The sequence below is a fragment of the Ammospiza nelsoni genome, chromosome 2, assembly GCF_027579445.1.
Source record: "Ammospiza nelsoni isolate bAmmNel1 chromosome 2, bAmmNel1.pri, whole genome shotgun sequence".
Taxonomy (NCBI): Eukaryota; Metazoa; Chordata; class Aves; order Passeriformes; family Passerellidae; genus Ammospiza; species Ammospiza nelsoni.
The window spans coordinates 92,922,028-92,948,984 of record NC_080634.1 but is presented as its reverse complement, the minus strand read 5'-3'; the positions used below and the strand labels follow the sequence as shown (position 1 = coordinate 92,948,984).

General features: G+C 42.0%; 1 protein-coding gene across 1 annotated transcript in view; it reads right to left on the bottom strand.

Annotated features, from left to right (window-relative positions):
• Positions 1–26,957, bottom strand: part of SH3RF3 (SH3 domain containing ring finger 3) — a 247,313-nt gene continuing 220,356 nt past the window's right edge. Inside the window, exons 9-10 of the mRNA XM_059467004.1 lie at positions 12,952–13,289; positions 1–3,237 (exon numbers count right to left, since the gene is read on the bottom strand). Of these exons, the coding sequence (XP_059322987.1) occupies positions 3,069–3,237; positions 12,952–13,289 (507 nt within the window). The 3' untranslated portion in view covers positions 1–3,068. The remainder of the gene's footprint in view (positions 3,238–12,951; positions 13,290–26,957) is intronic.

Below are 26,957 nucleotides of genomic sequence, written 5' to 3'. Positions count from 1 at the left end.
ACTTATTTTATTTAAAGAATCAGAAACACAGTCATTGTAGTTCATTTGTACTCATATCTGCCAACATTTCCTAAACCACGTTAACATTCATGTATAACAAAAACATTTTCTGAGCTGTGCAAAGTTCAAAGGAACTGTTCAATTACTTGAACCCATTTCTAGAAGAACAAACCTGGCATTTTACAAACTGAGGCCACCAGAAGGAATCTTTTCCCCGCCCTGTTGCAGAGATGGAGATGCCCTCTCCTCCCTCTTTTCCTGGCATGACAGGTAAAAACTAGACCACAGTATGAGTCAAACCTCTCTCAGTCCAGGACTTTCTGAACATGGCACTGGGTCATGTTTTTGTATCACTGGGCTGTATTAAGTTCACCTTAATACTTGTGCTCCTGGCATGGAAGTGATTTGTCCAAGAAGATTACTCAGTAACCCAAACTGTGATAAGCAATAAAGAGGGGCCAGAAACAGCTGCTATCAAAATAGAACATCTCCTCCCCCTTCCCCCCCATATTTTTCCTAAAAGAAAAATATGACTGGAAGGGTTGTCGACCATTCAAAAAAATCATCATCCTTCTTGCAAAATATATTTTAAAGCACTGATTTAATGATTTAATGATCTGCATGTTTTCCTTGATCCTCTCACACTCCAACTTTTGTCCTCTTAGAGTTAAGCATAAAATGGTAGAAATCTGGAATCATTTTAGATCTGGCTAAACAGAATAGGCAGCATGCAAGTTGTCATCCTGTTTTGTTTTTCTGACTGTAGTAAATACACCATGGAACAGAATTTTAAGAGTGTTTTAACCACTGTAAGTTGTCAGAAAAAAATCTCATCTCTGACGGATCTAACCCAGAATTTTCATTGGAATCAATAACACATTTTGGCATTGCTGACTGCCTAACTGTGCAGTTTACTGTTTGAGGTGCAGTGACACCAGTTCTGACCTGGACCAAATAAGTGGAACAGATATGGCTCTAATCTCGAACAAGTCTTTCCAGAAGATGTTTCTTCAGTCTCTTATTGGTTATAAAAAGGCAATTTCCTCTTAACAGTAACTAAATTTTTAGTGACTGACTCATTACAATCTGGAATATCAACAAATGCGGCAACATCAAGTATAAAAAGAAACACCCTGAAAGTGATGCCTCCTGGTTTGAAGGTGCTATACTTGGCCATGAACTGTGTTTCTGGAATTGGTTTGTTAACATATGACAGCAAGAACTTATTTTACAGAGAACAAAGTCACAGAGCTGAACTTAAACATGAATGCTCACTTACATGGGTTTTGATATGTACTAGTACACACGCCTTGAATGAAAACAAAACTTACACCTTTGCACATGAAATACTGGTAATGCAGTGATGATGTTCATCCACCAAGCCTCTTTGTTTTAATAAGATCATCTCCAGGTTACAGTGCCTCTGACAGACTTCTAAACACCCACCACATGTGGGCTTTGGCAAACAGCCAGCTGCTGTCAGAGGCAAGGTATGGATACAGCTATGAAAGGCCTTTCAACGCAAATCACCCCTCAAGAACCGATGTCTTTTTAAATACTCTCAACAACTGCATTATGATTTTTTTTCTCATTCTTTTTCATACAAATTACTGGCTAAACTCACATTTATTGCACCTTTAAGTCCCTGGTAGATGGAAGCTTATATTGCCTGATACAGTTTGTGTTGTAGCTTGACGACATTAAGAAATCCAACAGTCTCCAGAACTGTACATTTCTACAGTAAGAAATCACATTTCCATAACACTAATGACTGCTGTCGCAGACCAGCTCTTGTCTCCATCATGCAACGACAGAGGAAAACTCCACAGTCCCCTGTGTGTGCTAGAACCTGCAGTGCTCTTCTTATTGCCATGAAAAAGTCAATTAAAATGACTCCTCTGGGAATTACTTCCAATTCTGGAGTCATTATCACTCTCCAGACAGAATGCTGTGCTTCAGCATGGGTCTTCAGCCACTCTAAATACGTAGGAGAGATGGAGCATGTGTGTGTTTCACAGGCAGCCCCCCCCAGGTGTATTTATCAGTGACCATGCAGCTTTTTCTCTTTTCCTCTATGATGCAAGAACAAGCAGTCTGATCTCAATCTTCAGGTATGGTTCTAATTTCATATGTTGAATGCAAATCTTGTTGCAGCCTCTCTGTTTAACCAAATCTTTAACAATTAAAAAAAATAGCACCAGATGTATGAAAAAGAGGAAATGTCTGATCTAGTAGGAATATATATAAAGTAGAGCAATTCTTACAGTAAAAAGGTACGTCGTACAAAAAAGCAATGGAAAGTGATACCGAGGACAAAAATCCATGCTGCATATAATACGGGCAGAAGACAGGCAAAAGGGATTCTGCTCAAATAACCACAGTTTAATGGTGGAGCCGTGCTTCCTCCTTCCTCCGGGACCTCCCTGGCAGCAGTGCCAGGACACGGGGTGGTGTGGCACTCTGAACGCCGACATGCACCAACAAACCTGCGCAGCATATCTTTGAGGTATATAGAAAGCATGACATTAACATTTTTGACTCCTCATTCTTACTTGCACAATGATGCACTGATCTTTAGCTGGGGTTTTCTCCACCCTCCCCTCTTCTTCCCTTGGTAAAAACAAAATCCCAGTTTGAGAGCTTCCTAGCACAGCTCCTTGAACTCTCAGATCCATCTTGCATAGGCCAGTAATAAGAACACTGCAGCTCTGACAAATAAGTTACAGCAATATAACAGCTTTCCTCTTAATTTTTTAAAGATATCTTCTCTATAATTTACACAAAAGGTTAACAGCCAGAGTTTAGGTTACTACAGTCCAGATGGGCGTCCTTTCAGTCTGTGATTCCAGGTGGAAGGCACTACTTCAACATACCACTGTATGCACCGCACACGGTCTCGGGAGCACAGCGGGACACTGTGTCTCCAGAGCTGCAGACTGAAGGGCCTGGGGGAAGTCTTTGGAAATAAAAATGGCAGTGGTTATCAGTCCAGTTTCTCTTTGCTGTCTCTTCTTGTGCTATGCAGTTTCCCCTGAAAGCTCCTCAGTTGAGAGAGCGGTGGTTTGTCCTCAGAAGCTCTCGACAAAGCTCCCGGGGAAGAGGCCCGTCCTGCCGTTCCTCTGCAAGGTCCCTTTGTACCAGCCGTCCTCCCGCTTCTTGTGCACAAACACAATGTCACCTTCCTTCAGTTCGATCTCCGCCTCGCTCTGCGGCGGGTACGGGACCACAACGCGGTACCTGCGGAGAGAAAAACGTGCAAACACCTGGTTAATTGATGGGAGCAGCTGGGCACCAGTACCAGAGATCTTGGGAAAAAAACTTCAGAAATATCAGTAAGTTACATTTTCACACACTCGTTGTATGCAATGCAGCTACTATATTTTCCACTAAAACTGAGTAAGATGTAAATTTCTGGCCAGCTTTGCTGGACAGTTGACCAGGATGACTCTGGAGCCAGCCCATGAAAGCAGAAATGTGCTGTCAAATGGATGGACCACTCATAGTATCTCTGCTCCCAGCTGTGTGCTAAGCCTGTGCCAGGACTTGGCTGCTTTATCCTAGTGCTGCATCTCCACTGTAACGTGTCTTATTCAGCTCTGCATTTGCTCCCCCCAAAAATCATAGCATCACAGAATGACAGAACAGTATGGGCTGGAAGGGACTTTAAAGGTCATCTAATTCAACCCCTCTGCCAGAGGCAGGGACATTTTCAACTCAAGCAGGTTGCTCAGACCCCATGTGTCAGCCGCATAAATCAGTCTGGTGTCATCTGCAAACCTCCTGAGGTGCCCTCAATCCCACCATCTATGTTATTGATGAAGATATTGAGCAGCACTGGTTCCAGTGTGGACCTCTGAGGCACACCACTTGTCACCAATGTGGATTGGGACATTGAGTCACTAATCACTACCCTCTGGATGTGGCTGTCTAACTATTTCCTGATCCACTTAACAGTCTACCCATGAAATCCATCCTTCTCCAATTTAAAGAGAGATGTGAGGGACCATCTCAAAGACCTTACAGAAGTCCAGATATGTGATACGCTCTCTTCCCTTCTCCACTGATGATAAAAATGGGGTTTGCAATGCTCCCACTGCATGTGACACCAGCAGATGTTAGCTAAAGCAGTTCACATTTTTCTTCTTATAATGTGTCTTGAGATTGTACTTTGAGTCCCTCAAACCTGGAAGGGAAGCTAAGATGGAGAGGTATCAAGTGACTTTCAAAGCACTCTCCAAACCAACGGGGAGCCCCAGTCCTGAACCATTCCCAGGGCTCTCTGGGAACTTAGTTGTCAAGTGTCACTTCATTTCAATGAAGTAATGATGTGTCTGAGCCTGATACAGCTATTCTGCACTCAGAGCTTATCAGCAGGCATCCTTCTGAGAGCACAGACTGGGCCACTTTATATCAATGCACTTGTGTGCAGAGCAGGGAATATATTTCTACTTCATGGTTGTTTTTTTTTCCTTCAGCACTTCTGCAGTTATCTGGCATTTGGTTAACAGTAAATAACTGTCTTGCTAATTGCAAAGTAATGAATATAGTAAGATAGTTAAAAGTTGCCAATTGATTATTACCTAAAGTCCATCTCCTGAGAATTAATATAGTTACAACTGCTGCCTGGCCGCCAATGCCTGTTTGTAACAAGGTGAGTACTTAGTTAAGACAATATCCTGTCCCTGGGGACTTTAACATGCCCTGGAGGCTGTGGACCATTGAGGCCATCCCCACTGGGACAGTACTAAAGCAAGGGGCTCTCCAGTGGCAGTCACCCATTTTCTTAGCAGATTTTGTCTCAGGTGCCTAGTGACTTCAGCTCTGAAACTAGGCACTCCACTTTGGCATGACACTGGAAATATCAGCTTTGACTCTATGTCTGGACATCTCCACAACCAAACAACCCATTACTTGGAAAAGCATTAAACTCCATTTGAAGCAGGGGTTCTGTTCTAATAACTGACTAAGGCTTTTTTATCTTGACAGCAACACAGTTGTGGAAAATATTTGTGTTCAAGTGCCATCAAAAATTTGCTGATCCTCTCTGTACCTAGGTTAATAAATCTAGTTGTCACTTCCTTCCTCTGTGGAAAAGCAAATAACAGGGGTTGAAACGTGTGCAGGAAAATGGTCTATCAAGCTATCATCTGTGGAACTGCTACACTTATAATATGAAGCTTTGCCAATTACACTCATTATGCAAATGAATGCACACATTATTTCAAACACTCTGCTGCAGTGTTGATTAATTAAATTATCAGAGTGGAACAATTTCAGCTAAGATGATGCCAAGTTTCAGATCTCACTCTTACGCACAATCACACATATCGGAGCTCTGCATCAGGAACTCAAGAGGCCTTGAGAAATAAAAAAGGTTGGACCTCAACGTTAGTTGAGTCTTGTGGAGGTACTCACAGACAGTTCTGGCAAGTCAGGAAGCAGACACCCAGAAAAAGGTGGTGTCTTGGGCCGGGTCATGCTGAAGACCCAGCTGGGACTGCCAGCACCTCGTGTTGTACCAAAAGCACAGAGAAATCCTTTTAAAGCAAAGCTACGTCCTCAGAGTGATGAGCCGCTAGTCCCTCAATGGTTCACATGAGGAAGCAGGTGACCACACTAAACAGGAATGCACCCAGTGTCATAAAAGAGGTTCTACACAGCATCTTCTTAGCAATTCAGAGAAATAAATCTCAGTCACTGCATTACAAAATGAGGCACTTTCCCCATTCAGGAAACCCTAAATGCTATGGCTTAAATTGAATTAACTACAGTACCTCACAAGATAGTACCGAAGAGGTTTTTGATAGAATAACAAAATACTAGCTGTGAAAGACCTTGCAATCAGATAAGAGAGAGATGGAAAAAGAAGCGATGCCTTTTCCCAGAGAGGTCTGAAGCGGAGCCTGGCAGAGGCAGCCCGGCGGGGCTGCAGGGCAGCATCCCGGCGCTGCGCTGGCACGGGGAGCTGTGCCGCCCCTCCACACCTCCAGGTGGCACCTCAGCCTCGCTTATCCTCTGGAACGGAATCCCAAGGACAGCTAGGAGCCGTATTTTTTTGGCAGAAAAGGTCTCCTCTCCCAGACATCCTCCCTCACTCCCAAAAAGGCAGTCCGGGATATTTCTATTTCTATCTCCACTTTTAATTTCCCCTTTTGTCTCCTTTTCGAGAAGATGCTATAAAATTGTAGGTTTTCCTATACCAAACTATCTCTTGGCATTTTAGATGGATCTCAGTCTTAATTTTGTCTGTGTCACATTCCACCTCTAAATTACCAACTTTCAAAAATGCTAATTAGCTGGGCAACAATTATGATAAGTGTGGCAACCACCTCTGACCAACATTAACAATATTTTCTGTTGTAAATGGTGTAAATCTGTCTTACATAGTTAAAATTCTGTCAAATGTTAATCATTTTGGCCCAAATTCTCAGCAGCAATTGGCTGGATCAGGCTGAGGGCCCAACATACAGCCCAACGGCCTCATCATTTCCAAGAATAACACAAGGGGTGTTATGCAGCACCAGCAGGACCCACCACAAACTGCTCTCAGGTCCTGTATTTGGGAGCTAAGACCTTCCTGTGGTTCCACTGGTATGTCAGGGATGGTGTTCCTTCAGAAAATCATCCACTCACAGCCAGGTTCAAAAACATTCAAACCACCCCAAAATGGCACATGTTTAGGCTTGTATGAACACTAAAAGTAAAATCTCTGCTGATTTATGCTCCAAGCTGTCCTAACTCTGTGGGATCTCAAAGGTTGTATTTCTCTTTCTTTCGTAGTACGGGGCCCCTCTTGTATTTTTCTCTCAGGGGACAGACTTGATGTTGGACATCCCCACTGCTGGCTGCTGGGGCATCCTTGGATTGGGCACTTCATCCCTGGAGGCTCCTGTCCAGGATGGGCAGTGGCCTGGGAAGGATTCTTGGTGCACAAGAGATAATACATGAGGAGAGGCTGCAAGTAGTATCAGCAAGAACAGGGGATGGGTTTTCCCTGGGCAGGGAAACCCCAGGGAGCTGGAGAGTGGGGCAAAGTAAGGGACAATGTGGAGGAAGAGGGAGGCTGATGGCAGAAAAACTGAGAGCAGAGGAAGAAACGTGACTGTGATGAAAACTGGAAGCCCTGACTTACAGAAGGTGTGGGTATGGCTGCTGAGGGGGGAAACTCTGCTGAGCTGAGTCTGGGAGAGCAAAAAGCCTTGGTGGGAGGGAGCCTGGGGCAGGGACATGGCATCCCAAGAAGCAGGAGACTGCATGAGTAGAGGCTGGCACTGGGGCTGGTGGTGGGATGGGCACCCTGGCAGCAATTATCTCACTGAGCTGGGAATAGGTCCATCCTCTGCTGTCGGCAAAGACCTTGCAATCCCCCTGTCCCCTGTCTTCATAGCACTTCTTTTCACAGCCAAAAGAAACACCTCTCCCACCCAGTCCTCCCTTTGCTACTCCTACTGAAATCTGGAAGGTGCAAATAAGACTCCTAACCTCAAACAGATGTCACCTGATGGAAGTTCTGGTTTTGTTTCTTTTAAAGAAGCAAAATGATTAAAAATATTGTGTGTAGATACATAAAAGAAATCTACAACCTTACAAGAACACAAGTGTTTCACACCCATGCATCTGAGATGAAGAAAAAGGCAAATAAAATTGTTCATGACTTTACTTCTGCTGTCTTGCAACATAATCTTTCATTTTATGATTTCATACTATTTTTCCCATAGGATGCTTCATTTAGTGCACAAGATGCTGCTCTGGAAGTGAGTCAAGGCTCTGACATGGGAGGCACTCCACCTTTTGCAGAGGTTGGAATATCATTAGCAAGTGACCATGCTGAAATGCACTGAGTAGTGCAGATGTGGGGAAAGTGGCTTCTCTGACTCCTTCAGCTGCAAAGCCTCGTGCCACACTTTCCACAGAGACTCATCTCATGCACATTGCCTGCGTGGGAGTCCTGTCTGCTCTGAATGACTCACACAGGCCCTCTGTCACTGTGCAGGCAGGCACTGAACAGTATTGATCAGAACTGATCAGTAATTAATGGCTGAACTCAGCCATGGACACTCTGAAAAACCTCCAAATACTCACTGAGTAAATATGTGTATCCGGGACACTGATGGAACTAGAGCAACTTAGGAGAATGTGCAATGAGGCAAATTAGGTCTGCAGGGCTAACCTCCAATCTGATCCCATCTAGACTGCTTGAATTTTGATGCTTAATGCAAGTTCCTGTTTCTCAAAGTATCATGCACTAAGAACAGGTTTCATGAGTCCAGTCCAGGTCTCTTATGCATTAGGGATACACATCCCTAATGTGGAGGCAATGGATAATCAGTGCCAATGGACCATCTAACTCAGTTAACCATTGCTCTTGTCTACCAGTGGAGCTCTGTTTTTTCATCCTTTCACTGGCAAATTGCAGGGACCTGCAAGGAAACTCTGCACACTACAAGCCAAAATCTGCTTCTCCATAGTATGGTGACTGAATCAGTACCCCTAGAAGAACAAATCTCAGTTGGGTTTTTTACCTTTCTGCTGGAAATATCTTATGATTCAATTTCTGAGATGGTTGATGGTTAGTTCCCAGTCCTAAGGCAAGTATCCCTACTCAGAGAAGCACTTAACCATGTGAATACATGTCACTGTTCAGTCAGAAATTACTCCTTGGGTCATTTCTCTAGTATCACTTTTCAGGAATGAAAAGAACTCTTCTTTTGCTTTCCTTTTTGGCAAAGAAGACATATGAGCACAGCAAAATTGAAGTCAATGGGCGTTAAGCACATGCTTGAATGCTTCCTTGAATTGGGAGTTCAATTTCTAATGTGGCAGTGATTTGTAGAAAGATACATGGAAACATGGAAGGATCTATTTTAAAGGTTAAACTTACTACTCCCATCTTATTCTGCAGCACTGTTGTGGTTATAACTTGGTTGAAGGCTGCATGAAAACCATAGAAACGCAGTGCAGACATGCCAGTCGTGACAGTAAGTCTGGCCACAGCTACTTTAATCACAATGTAACATGGCAGAGTTAGTGCCAGCTACTATAAAAGAGTCAACAACGCGTGACATGTTTTACTCAGGTTCACCTCTGGGAACAGTGCCAGGCAGCCAGGGGAACATGACTCACACACACACACATGCACACTCAACTCTCCTGTTTTGCTTCATGTACAGTCACATTTTCTTGAAGGGGGTGGCAAGGGAAGTATTTTGTTTTGGTGCTGCCAGGCACACAGCACACCCCTCCTGTGAGCCAACAGCATGGTGGGATGGGGGCAAGGCTCTGGCACAGTGCCTGCTTCATCAGTGTGTCCCTATACTGGTCCTGTTTCTCGTACCAGCAGAAACTGGATGGAGCTGTAGGTGGGAAAGAGTGTGTGGGGCACACACAGCCTGATGGGGTATTCACTTGGCAGTCAATTCACTGCCACATGAAGTGACAAGGACACCACCTGGGAAATTTCTCTGCTCTGCTGCCTGGATTGCTGGATGCTTTATGGCAGAGAGCATCTGAAGGAATGTGGTTTTATAAACTGGAAGTGGAAACTACACCCAGAAGGCAGAGATGAGCTCTCACTATCCTAGCAAACTAGACAAATATGAAGGCTAAATGACAGGAGAGCTAGGAGCAATTTCCTTCCCAGTCCAGTCATCCATAGCCAGGCTTCAGAATATCAAGAAAAAGAAGATAATTGCTTTCCTCTCTATGTAGAAAAAAAAAAAAAAAGCAAACCACCAAAAAAGAATAAGAGTATAAACATTAACAGCACCTGCAAGAGGGTGATGTTTGCTTCACCTTTCTGTCTACCTGTCTGCAACTCCCAGACAGGTCTGCACTGCCAGGCAGCAGAACAGGCAATTCATCCCTTAAATAGTGAGTGAGCTGCAGGCAGTCAGAGCCCTTTAATGCACCCCTTGGTGCACTGGGTTTGATTGGTAACCTGGATGTGGCGAGGGCTGGAGCTGCAAGCCAGCCTGTATAGGAAAAGCAGCAGTGCTTTGCTGCCTGCATGAGCCCCTCTTTGAATGCCGTAAATATTAAGGAATGTGCTACTTCTTCCAACCTTTCAGTGCTCTGTTTCTGTGTGCGCAGATGGGCGTTGGGAGACAGAAAGCCAAGTACAGCTAAGTGTACTGAAATGCTTTGCAGCTTTTTAAAATTTCTTCCAGCATCTGAATCTGTTTATCTAACCTTTTTTTCCCTCTCCTCCCTTTTCTTTCTCAGAGAATTGCTCCTACTGTGCGTATGAAATGCACCAAAATGCAAACAAGCAAAATACGGAGCTGAGTGACGTTGAATGCAAGTCGCTCCATTGCCAGATGTGAAAAGAACAAGAGGTTTGAAAACCATAATTTGTTTAAAAAAAAATATAATTTGGTACTTCTGAGAAATTTGATGATTTAATGAGCACAGATGGATGTGGGATGAATTTCTAGCAGACAAGTGTTTAATGTATCTGCTCAGATTATTCCAGGACTAAGCATTATCCTTCCTAGTGTATGAAGGTAATTAATATTTCCCATTATGGACATGAAAAAACCCATATGATCAGTTAAGGAATGCAGATACACCAATGATATGGAAGTTAATTCATAAATCAATTAAAGAATCTTGCCTGCTGTGTATAATTATGGTTACTTCAATTATAGCTTATTTTCAGATTTAAGACTCAGGAATCAAAATACGTAAAATGAGAGGAAGTTCCTTATCACCATATATTGCAGCTGGAAGTATTTACTCTGTTTTAGCACTCTAAATCTATTTGGTCCTGATTCCAGCACAACTAAGAGGATCCAGGTAACCTTTGTCTCTCTGGTTTTATTCTGACAGTTAAAAATGGTCATCAGTTAAATATTTCCTACCTGGACCACCTGAGGTGGACTGAGAAATTTGCAGGGTATGGGACTAGCCCTGGCATATTACATAATGTGTCTGGAGTTCTCTATAGTAAAGCTTTGAGAGCAGCACATCTCTGGAGATGTCAGGGGCTGTACTCCCCAGCTTCTCTTCATGGTTACATTTAACTAAAGGTGCAGCAGCCCACTGATTCAGTTACACTGGTGCTAAATCTGGTTTATATTGATTTAACTTTTCTTATAGCATTAATCTGAACTGATGTAGACCAAATTAAGTGTGCCTAAATAGGGATTGGTTTTTCACTCCTTTTACTCAATTACTTTTTCATGGATTTTAAGGGCAAGAGACTACTGCGATAGTCTGTTCTCACTGCCTTCATTACAATGCTGAAGGACTTGCCTGTATTTATTTCTGCTTCAAGTCTAACAGCTGCACCTGAACAAAAGCATCTCTTATAGAAAAAATGCCAAATCTAGTGTAAAAATATTCCCATGCCTGTCCTGACTGCAGTTTCTTACAGACTGTTACCATGCCATCCCTACGCTCCTTACCAGGTGTGCCAGAGCTCCCTGTGACCCTCATTGCAAGTATATAGCTCTAAATCTTCCATTTTTCTTATGATGCTTCTCAGAGTCCACTTCACTTTGCATCAGATTTGCCTCTTCTGAAATACACTGTTACTCTGTTTTCACCTGACCAGGAACTGAATTAGCTCTGTACCAACAGCTCTGCCCTACCCATCACACACGTCCCACTTCAATCCTCATCCTGCAAAGGTTTTATGTTGACAGTCCAGGTTCAGGACCCCACTCCTGTTGGGCTGCACTACATACATTAATAACCATTTTCTAGGGATTTCTTATGTAGAGTTAGATTTGATGCCAGTGAATCAATTTCCAATCCACTTAGTATCTGCTGGGTTGGTTATGTACAGTTTACTCAGCAAGGGGTTCTATGGTAACAAGCCAGATGCCTTAAAAAAGTTTAAGTATGTTATGGTTTCACTGTCACCTTCTCAACTGAATTCCAACCTGCATTGAGTAAAACACTGTATATGGACAGTCCTGTAATGTCCCTTATTACACATCATCTGCTTCATGATCCCAACTGGATTCAGGGTCAGGTGCCTTGCCCAATCCATTCCCTTCAGCCTCTTTCATACACTCAGACAAAACTAATTTCTTTCCAACTTCTGTGATTTTAATGTTATTTCAAAATTGTTTTAAATACCAATTCAAGAGTGTTCCCTCAACAGCTTTTTGAAAATTCCTCAATGCTTTTGTAAAAATATGTTTTTCTCAATCACCTTCTGACTGGAAAGCTTTTCAACAGCACTGTATCTGTGTATTATTTATTCCCTTCCCAGTCCTCAAGCTGCAGTCTTGTAGAAAACATTTACCTGAAGCCAGTGTGACTCTGCACATGGAAATCTATCTCTTTTCTGCAACCCCCAGCTCTTTTCTGGTCAGTTATCTCTCTCTTCACCAGCTTTTGTATTTTGGTATTCCTATTCTTCTTTTTTCAGGTTTGTGAAGTCAGTTAATCTGAGGTATACCAAGGTGGAGACCAGGCTGCTGAAATGAACTCCAGAATCACTGGTTCATCCCTCTCTAGAAACAAGCTACATTTTTGGTAACAGGTCACTAAAGATGGCTGTATCTGTATGTATTCTAAACAAGAAGAATTTGAAACAGTCTTTGGTATTGCAGAACAGGACATGTCCAGATGGAATATAATATGCCAATTCCTTTAACTTATTCCTTAAGTTAAAATACCGGAATCCCACTTTAAATGTGGCATTTGCCAACAGTATTTACACCACTTGGGCTGAGAAAGCACTGCTGTCCTCCACATTTAGACCAGAGCTGTGGAGTGTCATGAACAGGTGCTCTTCAACACTTTAAACCCGCATGGTGTACCAAGTGATTTTCAATGGGCACATGCATGTAAGCCTTGTCTTCCTAAAAGACAGCTGAGCCATGTACAGTCAATCCACAGAACACCAAAACTGCAACAACTCTTGAACAAATTAAACTTTCATTCCTCCTCCAACTGCTCCCTGTGGATGCAGGCAACCTCAGGAGAAACACAACTTACCTTTCCCGGGGCAAAGGCTTGGGCTCTGGCCGAATAGCTGCCATGGAAGAGAGGGGAGGCCTGGCAGGTGAAGGGATGGAAAAATTCAAATCCAAGGAGCCTGTTTTTCTGTGCAGAGGCTCCAGCCCCATGGCTCCTTGCATCTCACTCTCGATGGGGCATGAGCCAGCTCTGCCGTGACTGGAGAGGGAGGACAGCTCAGGCCCCACTGCCCCTTGCAGAACTCCTTCAATGGCTGTCTGGGGGTCGTGGGTGGGGGACACGGATGGTGGGGAGCGGGACTTCTTTTTTGTGGATGCTCCTGCTAGAAGTTTCAACAGCCCACTCTTCTTCTCCTTCTGCAAAGGAACCAAACAAAACATGGGCAGTGAGCAAACACACCCAGTCCCTTTGTTTTCATTTTAGAAAACCTCAATGTGTAAGGCAGGAAATCTCTCAAAACTGCCATAGAGGCAGATCCAGGTAGAACTTGAACTTTCTATAATAAAGATCCTATGAAAATCCCACCCCATTGAAAAGGGCTTCAACTAATTCAGTAAAGACCAAACATACTGCAAAGATTAGCCCCATTCTCAAATCTATCCAGGCAGTGATCATGTGCCTTTTCAAACAAAGAGTGCAGCTACACTAGTACAGCAAAGACACAAACTTCCCATGCAGAGAAGACAGCAAAGCAGAGTGCTGCCCTCTCTCTTCAAGGAGACTCCTGTCCCTCAATACAGATACATCCCACAAGTAGGAAATCAGGACCCATGGCTCAAAACCTCTGCTGGGAAGCACCATGGGCTGAGGAGAGATTTCAGATCCCAGCCCAGTGCAAGAGAAGCATTTATCATTACTGCCTCTTTTACTACCTGATGCAGATTTACAGTAGGGAGAATGGAGGCATGACAATCTAGTTTAACAACTCTTTCCAGAACATGCTACCCTTCACATCCTGCATCACACAGCAATAACTATTCATGTCTCCCTCCCAGAAGGGGGTCACTGCCCCTCATGTGCTAAGGTAAAGGTATCACCTTGATGTTTGAAGATAGACCACAAAATTCACAATTGGCAATTGCAGTGGCAGTGCATGGGAGGTTTCAAAGTTCTACAAGGATTTCTGACACAGAGAAATGAAAAGATGATAATAGCACCCTTTCAATTAATGGGAAGAAAAAAATTTAGCTTGTGTTCCTCAGGAAATGCATCTGACCTTTCTGATTTCACAACAGTGTAAGAAATCCTGCAGCACATTTACCTCAAGCACACACAAATAGCAAACACTATGTCCTTCATCTTGAAAGTTTTTCGGCTAGAGGTTCATATGTAGAAATTGGCCATCCTCTGGCACATGCTCCACAATGTTAGGTTACAGTTGCAAACCAGCAATGCTGTGCAGTAAATTTTTCCATTTTTTAAAAATGATACAAGAAACTTTGCAAAGGTCTATTAGATTTCTTCCTCTTTTGTCAGAAGTGTAAGCCATTACCCAAACAATCTTCAGAGTCTCAGGGCTGTGAAGTTCAGCTGTACTTGATAATTTGTTCAATAATAGGATCCCAGGGGATAAAATCAAACCCAGAAACAGCAAGACTTATGTAACAGAAACTCTCTCTATATATTCAAGTAGAACACTTGCTGGAAATACAAGCCAGTAATTTATTTATTCTCTGTAGACAAAATGTCCCATGCAAGGTTTAAAATTATGCTCTTTTATGTTCTGACTGCTGAAGTAATTTCTCAAAGCAGCTTTAAAGAATAGAAAGGCTACAATAAACTAAATATAAGATTTTAAAAGATGCTAGGATTTACTACAGTAAATGTACTTGGAATGTCTGGTATCTCTGCTTCCAAAGTTCTTGTCAGCACTCCTTAACTGTCATGGACTGGTAAGAAAACAGAAATACCTTAGATGCCAAGACACAGAAGACATAAAATGAAGACAGTTGTTGTCACAGAGCCAAAGTCCACTGATTTTTGAAGAGCAGAGTCTGAACTGCTGTCCTAGGGTGATCTGTGCATCCGGATCCTGGTCTCCTGCATACCACTGGTCATGTTTTAAATGAGTGTTTCGCACTTACAGGATGAAAGGATCGTCCTGTCAAGATGTTCACCCAGGCAGAATCCATGGAAGCTAAGGGAGGCTGGCCATATGGCACCACCAGGTCAAAAAAATTAAATCAATTCCCCTGGAAACAATAGAAAAGCAGACCAAATGCCCCTGATAAATATCTTCTTTTTCTGATGGGAAGGGACTGAATGGAAAGTGCATTCAGGAATTCACCTGAACCACCAGAAAAATGCTGCAGTTTTTCTCTCACTGTCTAATTAAGAAATATTGTTGCTGTCACCATTATATAAAATTTTAAAGCTCTTCATGAAATTGCAAAACTCTTCTGTCCCTGTGGCACACTGAAACAATATCTCTAATGATCCCAGCATCCTGTGTCAATATGCATTTGAAGGTGCCCAAAGGTCAGTGGCAGAACACAATAGCCATTGTGGGGCTCTGGAGAAACGGCTATTGTGCAGCAGTGAGCACTTTGAGCCTCTTTAATTGTCAGTCTTGCAAATGCAAAGTAACTATGTGAATTAAAGCCCTGTATAACAAACAATTAATATTCCTATGTGGTAGCAGCTTTTCTCATTTTTGCTTCTAATTTAAATACCTTGGCAAATTTTCATTAGAAAAATCTTGTGCAACTTAGACCATTTAAGGCAAAGAAGCAGAAATATTTGGAATGAAGGAGGTGCATATACTCACACCCATCTACACATTGAAAAGCAGATGAGTCTGACAGTCATTCAGTTCTGTTTTCAAGAATGGCTTCCACTCCACAGGGTTAGCCCTGGCAAAAATTTCTACTCTTAAGCTACTATCCCTTAGAAAACAGAAAGCTATAATGAACTTGCTGATCTATCCTTTGTTCTACTTTAATAAAAGGAAAAATAAAAAATTGATTTTTAGCCCCTGCTGAGCGTTTTACTGAACTTTTGAAACCAAGATGACCTAATTCAATTGCTAAGTCTAGTCAAAACCTGAGCAGCACCATCCTTCCAGCAGTGTCCTTGGGCAAGGTACTCAGAGGTGCCCTGATACCAACCCCTTTGTGTGGGTGGAGATTAGACAGTATGTCCAGCTCCTTCTCCCTTTGAGTCTGGCTCTCAGCCTTCTGGTGTCACATGGCCACATCCTCTGCTGATGCTGCTCACAGCATTTCAAGCAAAAGAAGCACTGTCAGGGACTGAGAATTTACTGTGATGTCACCCATGGGAAAGAGATTGGGTTTGAACCTTGTGTGATCAGCAGTTCAGCCTAAACCACGACATGCCTCTCTCTGTCTGTAAAAAGGGCCTAAGTTGAAACTCTTTCTTGTCCTGTGGGAATTTGTTCATTATTCTAGTGTTACAAAGCTCTACGTTTCTTTGGGAGCAACCAGCTCTTTTCCATGGCTTTAATATTAAAAAAAAAGGGAATGGGATGTTAGTATGCAGTCCCAGCAGTGATTTATTGCAAATGTCCAAGTATTATGAATTCATTTAATATTTAGTGTAATAGCAGCCATCCTTCACTAGAAATTAATATTTATATGTCTATTCAAGACAGTCCTTCAGCAGTTTCACTGTAAATCAATGAAGCATTAATGGGCATAAATGCTGTAGAGAAATCTACACCAATTGGTTAAAGACTGTGTCACTTTTGAATAGAGATAAGAAGTCTACAGGGGAGATAGCTGATGACTTTCAGAAATGTTTTTGAATTTAAAAAAATAGCTTAGTTTCTTTTCCATCCACAGATGGTTGTTTTATTGTTTTCTAGGAAATCTGTAATCTACTGAAACAGCTGTGTAATTACTGAGTTTTCTTTGTCTAGTAGCTACATTTCCAACTGACTGCAAACTGTGTTTGACATCCCTACCCCCTGAATCTGCCAAGGTCAGACCTTCACATTTGTGTTGATAGATGGATTCACAGTGTGGACAGCACTTCTCCCTTCTCCTGGTTACTGCCCACATGTTTATATGAATTTAAATCATCACCTTTGTGTTGCCCAGATTTTATTCTAGGACATTCAGAGTCAAAACTTCCAAACCAATAATTTCAAAAGGATTCAAAGGAAAGCAAAAGAACAAAATTAGCCCTTACAAATAAATTCCAGGCTGTTTCTAGTTAAAAAAAAAATCCTGACTGGGAACACAGACAGTATAGACAACTCAGGATTTTTTCTCTGGCACAGCTGACAGTGGAGGCTCTGTTCCTATGGGGTAGCATGAAGGAATCTCAGAGGATATCAGTCTCTAGCAGCACAAGGATGGGATGGGCAGCACTTCTGTGACCCTGAAGCATAACCTTAGGGAAGCCAGCACCTGGACAGGTGCAAGTTCCTCTCAATATGCCAGTGTGAGAATGTTTGGGAAAGTGAATACAGTCTGAGCTTAAGAACTCACAAAGGATTAGATCAAAATTAAAGTTTGAGATATGTAAATGTTGAAATATTTTGCTTCACAGTAATTGGGGATGATTTTTCCCCTCATTAATAACTCACTTGAAGATAATAACTAGCTCTTCTTTCAGCTTCAGAGATGAGATGAGCACAGAATGCAGCTACTTCATTGATGACTGAGTGATAACAGAGTCCCCTGTCTGCAAAGCAATAATCATGCCATAATCTAAATACCAATTACGTGCACTGGCTATATTAATACAGATATATTTTTTTAAGCCACCCAATACACAGAACATTCTGGTTTAGTTTTCTTCCTCTGCAGCTCCTGATACCTCATTTTCTGCCTATCCAGATTCATTAAACAAATGAGGAAACCTTAACTGCAGCTTTTAGAAAAGCTGTCTCAGGTCACTGAAATGAGGTAATTTCTCATGCAACACCAGTTACATCAATAGATAAGACAGCCAGAGGGAGAAGAAGAGGTTTCATTTAAAATGAAGAAAAAAGAAACAAAACTGCTTAAATGCTGTCCTGAGCCCTATGAGGGCTCAAAAGCCCTCACAAATCAGGAACTTATCTATCAGTCAGTACCCCCAAAACACCACTTTTATTGCTTGTTTAACTTGGTCAGTGCCTGTTTGAGTAAATGTAAATTAGTGGCTGGAGAAGAGTGCATTTTTATTTTGATTCCAACGTGGCTTCTGGTGATTGATGTTTACATTTAACAGCAGGTCATATTTTGGATTATGTCTCTGAGGAAAAACTATCTGGGTTTTTTAAATCTGTAAAATTATTTGACTTGGGATTTTGATAATCATTCAAAAAGCCCTGACAAAACCCCCAAACCAATATCATCTCAAAGGGAAGCTTCAGGCCTGAAATATCTTTGGATATGTATTTATCATGTGCAATTTGCCACTATTTCTCATGAGGCTTTGAACAAGACAACAGCAGTTACTTACTACACAATTTCCTCTGATTTTAGGGAAAGACTAGTCTGGTATCATATATTATATGGAAATACGTGCCAAAGATTTAGTTTTTAATGGAGACAACTGCTCCTGGCCACAAGTCTATTATAATCTCACTATACATGTTACATGCCAAGAAACAAAAAGGATTTTATGATCATGGTATCTTTAGCTTTTAAATTCCAGTGACAGTAACATGCATACAGATGTGCACAAAATATTTTATTTATTTATTATTAATTTGAAGATAGATACTATTAAAAACAGGGGGAAATAATTAAAATGTCTTGCTAGACCTGTCTAGGAATTTTAAATGTTTTGAAAATAAAACTGAGAATAAGAAATTAGATTTCAGGTCCCAATACAGCAAAGCACATAGGTACTTCATCATGTGCTTTTGTTGAACTGAGGTGGATGCAAGGCTCTAGAGACTACAAAAACAGATAAAGAAGGAATCTAAAAATATATTTCAAAATTTAGATGGAATATTAGATCTTTCAAACATTGGAACAAAGTCAAAGGCTAGCTCAAAGGAAAAAAAAAAAAAAACCAAAACCAACTGAAGAGGAAGCAGAGAGCCTCAGCTATCGTTAAGCTTCCTGGAGGAAGCTGAATTCCTGCTGAATTCAGAAGAGGTAGAAGGTAAAAGAGACTGACAGGGTTAAGAGTGAATGAGATCACCTGCTCCACTGATACTGTAGCAGTTTTAGTGCTACTTTGTCGTGGGAACAGCTGGAACACAGCACAGGGAGTTGAAAGTACTGCTATGATGAGGTAACCCAAAATTGTGCACCAATAAACTGAAATGCAAGAACACCAGCAGAGAAGTGATGAAACCATGGCTCTCAAGAAGACTGTGTGACATTTCCACTTCCAAGCAGCCACACTCTCTAGAACTAAGGTCAGATGGATGTGTTTTAGTCCTAATTTTAGTCCACCTCTTCCTTTGAAGCGTGAGCAACCTCTTGGGTGCACAAAATAAAGGAGTAGGCCTGATATCCTTGTACATTTAACACTTAGCTTCTTTCTCTGCTCAGCAATCTACTGGACTTCAATTATCCTACAACAAGTAAGGGAAATTCAGCTCAAAGCATGGAGATCTCCCCTCTCTGCTCCAGTCTCCTGCCCACCACACTGCCCACACAGAGAGGCTTTAAGTGTATACTTTCTTGGAAAGCAGAAAACTGACAGGAAATACTGACCTACAAAACCCCTTCCTGTGGAGATGGTACTTGGGAAATGGATTGATTTTTTCCCACAGTACAGGAGTTAGGGGGAACCTAAATGAGATTATCAGGCAAATGGTTGAAATGAAAAAAAAATAGGAAGCACTTTTCCACATAACACATAATTAAATGGAGTCTTCATGCACACAGTATGGTGGAAGCCAAAACTATGAAGAGGTTCAAAGGGATTAGGCAAATTAATGGAGAAGAGACCTAGCAAGGACTATTAAAAAGTGGTATGAATCCAAACTCTGCTTCAGTAAATCCCAACAGGTAAATGAAATAGTACTTAAAGCACACACAGGGTAACTCCACCTTGCTATAAAGAGACCACAAAAACAGTAATGTTCTCAGAATTATTGCTATGCTAAAAAAATTAGGTATTTTGGCAAAAGCTTAGGAAACAGGACAAAACCAGGAATGAGCCCTCCCCTGTGCCCTCTCAGCTTTGGGAAATCAGCTGTTCAGGGACTTCCTCAGCAGCAAGGGTCTGAGAGAGGGCAAAAGGCAGCCATCAGGATGCAGTGTCAGCCAAGGAAGAGACACAGAGCGTTGGGAACCACAGCCCCAGAGCACTTTCACAGCCCTGCAACTGCAATTTGGATTCCTCAGCTCCATCTCTGCTGTGCAAACCTCATATCCAGGGCTGCTACACTCACACTGCACCAAGGAGGCACAAAAGTCCTGGTGACAGGGCTGACAAGGCCCTATTCCTTCTTGGATACCAGCTTGCTTCCTAACCTGACACTGCACCGCCTTTGCACATGCCAAGGGCTCCCTTGCAGCTACCATGGGGGTCTCCTGCACTAGGATGCACTGTGTCTTGAGGACCTAATCTAATCTGAAGCCTAAAAATGTTACACCTTTGTTTTAATACAAATCAACTGTGGTAGACTAACTGTACTTTCTAGAGAATTGGAGCAAAACAGCTGGACAGACCATGAGCATTGCTGTGAAACTTTAGGCTGATTTATTCAAATTAGAGGATAATCCATCACAGCTTGACTACAGCACAGGATTCTGAAATGAGAAAAAGATGCACAATTAAATTAACTGCTAGATGAACTACTTAAAATTAATGTTTCTAAATAAGATGGTTTAGACTGACTGGTTAGCTTGCTGCTCCTTGTCTCACATAAGGAAGTGAAAATGATTTATTGATCCCGGGAAGCATTGGGAGCAACACTCAGATTTTGCAGTAAGCCAGAGCACCCTCACTCACAGAACACCTGAAGGAGAGAGAATCAATGACAGAAGTCACAATGTGCTTCAACACACTTTAGTCTTACACATAGCTGGCTCTAGCTCTACCCATTCATGAGGGACAGATTTTGTTTCAGAAGCAAACAGTTAAAATTGCTTGGCCTTCCTTTGTAATCTTGTTAAATGACAGGCAAGTGACACTTGTACTTTTATGGAAAGCAGAAACATGAGGGTAAATGGTTTGGATTAGTGGAGGCCATCTTGTGCTTTATCCCTGATGTATCTATTCCTGCTTGGTTGATCTTGTTCCAGCAGCTGTGCCACCTCAGGCTGTAATTTCAGCACTTCCAACAAACCACACGGTACTGGGCTGGCTTGCACTCAGAGGGAAGACTGCTTGTGGAAAAATCAGGTATCACAGGAGCTATATTCTCCTCTCAAAATCAATTCCCCATTGGAAGAAAAAGGTTTGTCAATAGACAGTGAAAAATTGTCAGAATTTGTGTGTATACTCATTTTGGTGAAATAATTACTTCCAAGGATTAAACAGTTCCTAAAAGATGCATTTAGCTGGAGACACAGGAGTCAGCTGAGACTGACAGAATACATCACACTTGCATGGACTATGGCCTAGAGGGGATCAAAGCAGAAGTTCCTCTTGCCTATATTTCTGAAAATTACCTGGGCTTTGCACTGCTGCTTGGGCAGCCTGGACTGAGCGAGGGACAGGAATGAGAGGGGCCCTGATGGTCCTCAGATGGTCTGAAATTTCAGAAGCAGGTCCCTGACACCATCAAAGCCACAAGCATGAAAATTTTTCTCTTTCTGAAGGCTGGCCTCTAGTTTTGGCAGTTATCACAGCATCAAATCTGAGCATTCCCCAAACATTTCTGATTTATTTCATGCTTTAAAAACATCAGGCCTTGTCCCTTCTCCCTCCTACCATCATGACAGCATATCTGAAACAAAGCAATACTACTAACTCAAGCTGGTATCTTCTATTCTGGGTGTAAGAGAAGCCCAGCCCCTGAGCACACAGGGATCACAGGTGCTATTTTTCCATGGGCATCACAGGCCCTGCTGGGATGTCTCTCAGAACTGCACACTGATTTGTGATCAATTACTGAAGTGCGTAAGCTTTGCAGGCAAAGCAGCTGAGGTTTCTGTAACCTCCCCTGTCAGCTGTGTTACAGACAGGCATTTTCACTCTTACTGTATTTCCAAGCAGCCCTGTCAATTACTCCCAGGACACACTAAGATGGCTGAAGTAGTTTTCTCGCATGAAGATCAATTGATCAAGTACAGTCTTTAAAAAAATGAAGAAAGAAACCCAGAATAATTTTAAAGTATTGAAAAGAAAGTGGCTGTCAGTGTCAGAGGAATGACCAGAGGAATGAATTGTAAATGACAAGTTCTTTGGTAAAGTCACCAAGAAACTGTCACTTTCCAAATGCCACAACACTTGGGTTTTAATGACTAGAGAACTTTGCCATGACAAAAAAGCTTGCTTTCTCAAGTCTTGGCAGCACATGTCATAAGAGCATCCTCTCTTCATCAAAAACTAATATTTCATATTTTTTCCTAGTTTCATCTTTTTTCTGCTTAAAAAATACACCCTCCCCCCCTTTGCTTAAAATATTCTATACTAAAGACAGGTCTCTAGTAATATAAAATTTCTCTCTGTTAAATTAAAGTGCAGAGCAAGAAGAATCAGCAATGAGAAACAGAACTAACCAAAGGGAATAACTAGGGCATAAGCAGGGAAGGGAGTCAACAGCACTGCAGCTTTTTTTTCACTTTTGTACTAATCCTGGTTTTACTTTGTTATCCTGTCCCTCCATTTACCTTCCCTTCCTTTGTCTGTTTAGCCCTCTTCTTTTTCCCTGCCACATGACCTGCAGATGCAACCATGAATGAAATGCAACTGAGTTACACTGATTTAACTAATTACCACTTGTCATGTGTGCTACCCAAGCCAATGTTCTCCATTGCCTCATTCTATCCCAACGGTGAGACAAAACATGTTAGCTTAAATGTCAGGCTTAAACTGATCTGGGTAGCCCAAGATGTGTGAGGGTATGCTTTATACCAGAGCTGACAGCAGGGTAATATCAGTGAGAAGCATCTCACACAGGCTGCACACAGACTCACATCTGTAACCTCAAGTGCTCTCTGAACACGAATTTGTTGCATGTCTGGATTGTGCTATGCAATAAAGCAGTGACATCTGGTTGGTGTTTTCATTTGCAACTACTGCAGAAATAATTACCAATGACAGCACATATACAGCATATTCCTCTTCACTCTGCCAGCTAGTTGACTGATGCAGAAGAGGCCAGTGTGACCTGAAATAAATGGTAAATCCTGCCAACAAATGGAAAGAAATGGTCAATTTTAACATGTAAGTTAAAAATATTTCTGTGAAGATGTTGGGCAAATATATCTCATATCTGAAAATGATGGAAACTATATAAAGATAAAATCACTACTGCACTGGAGCAGAAATGACAGCTTTGTCATTCCATCTCTGAGCCTGCCTACCACAGATGAAGATGAAACACCCTTTACACAAGCCAGATAATGGTGCAAAACTGCAGGGGTTTATCGACAGACTGGCAGGCTTTCTGATTTTCATTTTAGCAAAACAGAGAGGGTAAACATTAACTTATAATTGTCCCATCCTCAGTTTGATCCTGGTTGATTGGAATGTCCCTGCCTATAAAGATAACAGAATTAGTAGCCCATCAGTTAAACAATCATGACTTCTATTCAAGGTCCTGTACTATGATTACTTTGCTGTATCTGACAATCTTCCCAGAGCAGTAGGCAATATGATGAATATCTTGCACTCTTCCTCCTGCCAGAACAGCAATGTGTTTGTTTGAGGACCTCCCTCCAGTCTCCCTCTTTTTAACTCAGCAGTATTCATGCTGCTTCAGAATTCCAGCCACAGATAACCAGATGCTACCAGTTGTTTTGCAATGTTTTCCAGTTAATGATTTTCTGTCAAACCATGAGGACATTTCAAGTAGGTACCATTAGGGCTTGTCTCAGTCCTAGTGCTAGTCAATCTTTCCATTAATTACTTGCTATCTGAGTGTATTCTAAACCCAGCAGTGAGCCCTGAGCTGATTGAGTCCCCAAGCAGTGTCCTGGTTTTACCTGGGACAGAGTTAATTTTCTTCATAGTAGCTTGTATGGTGCTGTATGTTGGATTTGTGACCACACAACAGTAATAATGCCCTGTTTTAGTTAGCAAGCACCCTTGCACATTGTTAAGGCCTTTTCTGCCTCTCACCCACCCCACCAGCAAGGGGGCTGGGGGTGCAGCCAGGGACACAGCCAGGACAGCTGACCCTAGATGACCAAAGGGATACCCCAGACCCTGTGGCATCACGCTCAGCAACTGGAAGCCTGGGAAAGAGGTAGGAAGTGGGGCACATTCAGGGTGATGGTGTTTGTCATCCCAAGTCCCCATCACTGTAACAGAGATGAAGACCTGCCTGTCAGTGGGAAATGGTGAGCGAATTCCCTGTTGTGCTTTGCTTGTGAGGTAGTTTTTGCTTTACATCTGAAGTGTCTTTATCTCATTCCATGAGTTTTCTCACTTTTACTGATTCTTTCCCCCTTACCACTGTGGTAAGGAAGTGAGTGAGTGAGTGAGTGAGTGAGTGAGTGAGTGAGTGAGTGGCTGTCTAAGCTGTCTGACAGGGTTAATCCACAACAGCAGGATTAAAAGGGTAAGAATTCAAAACAATTTTCCTAAAATTGAGAAATGATCCCAAATCACCATAATGAGATCTGCAAAGACAAGCATGATATGCAATTGCTGGGAATGAGAAACCAAATGCACACTGCAATATGAGGAGTGACTGGCCAGCCAACAGCTCTGCCAAGGGACATGGAAGTTATACTGGATCACAAACTGGGAGTGAGTCAAGATGCTCTTGTGAAAAAGACAAGCTTTATCTGTAAACAACTTATATATAAGTAATGGAAAGTGCTTATTCCACCCTCATTTGCACCAACAAGATCTCGGCACAACTCCACTCTGGGACACTACTCCACTACCCTATCTTAAGACTCCAGCAAGCTGCAGACTGCCCAGAGGAGAGATGAAAGTGTAATCAGAGGTCTAGAAAACATTACTGTGAAGAAAGGCAAAGAACTTGGCTCAGTGAGGTTGAACAAAGAGAATTCTGAAGGACCAAACACATTATTAGTTCTTTAACATGTGAAAGGCTGTCAAAGGAAAGCTGATCAGCAGTTCCATCTGGAACAAGACATGAAGAAGCAAGATTGAATTATAACCATGAAAGATTTGTGAGGGACAATAATTTTCTGACCTGAGGAACATGAAAGGACAGGAATGGATTGTTCAGGGAAGTTGCAGAACTGTCTTAGTGGAACAATTTCAAGAAAAGTTAGACATCTGTGGTGGGAAGTCAGCATCTACCCAACTTCCTCATGGCTAATAAATGGAAATCCATTCCAGGCTTCGGGGCCACCATCCTTAGTACCCCTCCTGTGTCACTGTCTCTGCTGGCCAGTTGTATCTCTCAGCCAGGCTCACTCTAAGTCTGCCAACCAGGAGTATCTGGCTTGGATATAAATCCTGTCCAGAAAAATTTTAAAAGCTGGAAAATCACTTTCCTCTTCTATGTCCTGGTCAAGCCTAGCTGATTGATTTCCCTTGCCACAGCAGGCACCATTGTGTTGATAGGATCTGCCTGCCTGACCTCCTCCCTCTTCTGTCTCAAAACTAAAGATATGAAAAATAACATGACATTGTACAGGAGGGAATAGAGATCTCTGAAATCATAAAAAAAGCCACCTAGATCCATTAAAAAATATACTAGTTCTGGACTGATCATGAATTGGGACAAAAAACTACAGCACAGGAAATCTGCTTTACTGCAAAATAAGTTGGCCATGGACTTGCATTAAATTACTTTTTCTCTCCCTAAGGCATCTGGTGATGAAGCCCAATGCCAATCTGCTTCTAGTCTGCTGAATACAGTGATCTGAGACTGAAGGTTAGTATTACAGCTTCTGCAGAATTAACTTACAGAAGCATGTCAGTGAATAGGAACCAAACAAAATATATGCAAAAAAAGGTGAAGCAACAGGTTGAGTTCTGCCTTTATAATAAATTGCTTTTTAGAAGGTTGACTGCTTGACACACTATATTAATTGATTACAGGCAGCCTGCAGATGTAGTGTCAGAAAAGTGACTTTTGCAGGTGTGCTTTTCGAATTCCTGAGACTGATCTTTTCCCCAGAGGGCAAAATAGTAACATTTTTTTTTTCAGTCCTTCAGAGACTTCCATGTCTTCACTTGGTCTGAAGAGAATTACTAGATGCTTGAGACATTAGAGTCAGTCTGGGTTGTTATTTTTTTCAACTGAAAGTGGCTTTACCATTTGGCAAAAGAAAGGCTGAGGCGTTGTACATTTTTAAGCTGCTTCTGCAATATGAATAATAAACAAAAGTGTACAAAATATGATAAATATCCCTTTGCTATAACTTGGTTATGCCCTCGAGTTACGTAACAAAAATAGAAACATGCCACAGATATTTGTTGACTGTTTCAACATGCTATTCCTACAGTATTGATGTTTTGTCAGAAACTGCAATTTCCTTCAGTTTACGTAATTCTTCTAGTAGAGCTTGCTGAAAGATTTCTGCATTGACTGTAGATATTTTAACCCACCTAGGAAACAGAAACATTGGCACTGAAAAGTTGATTAGAGACAATTTTCACAGGAAAGTTCAGGCTTTGTCTCCATTAAAAAAAAAGCATTGGCAGTTAAAATTAAATTTCTTGTAGCTCAGAAAGTAATCTCTGTTGCCTCTTGGTGGTTTAAGACTTATTGGCTTGTGAATTCACAGTTGGAAAACCACTGAAGAAAACAAATGAGTCCTGAATGTGCAGGATGCCCAGATGCTACCAACTCTGACACACTGCAAGTTGTTTCATTGTTTTCAAGGCATCCAGCTTCCTACTCTGTTTTTCTGCTGGAATGGTTTCATCCTGCATGTCCTCCTTCCTAGGAGTGGTGGGGTAGCGTCAGCTCATGCAAGTTCTCTGTGTTACTGCTTCAGGCAGAAAGGAGAACTACGGGGACAGGAAGGTCATTCACACTCTGGGCTTTTTAAGCCATGCATGGGGAC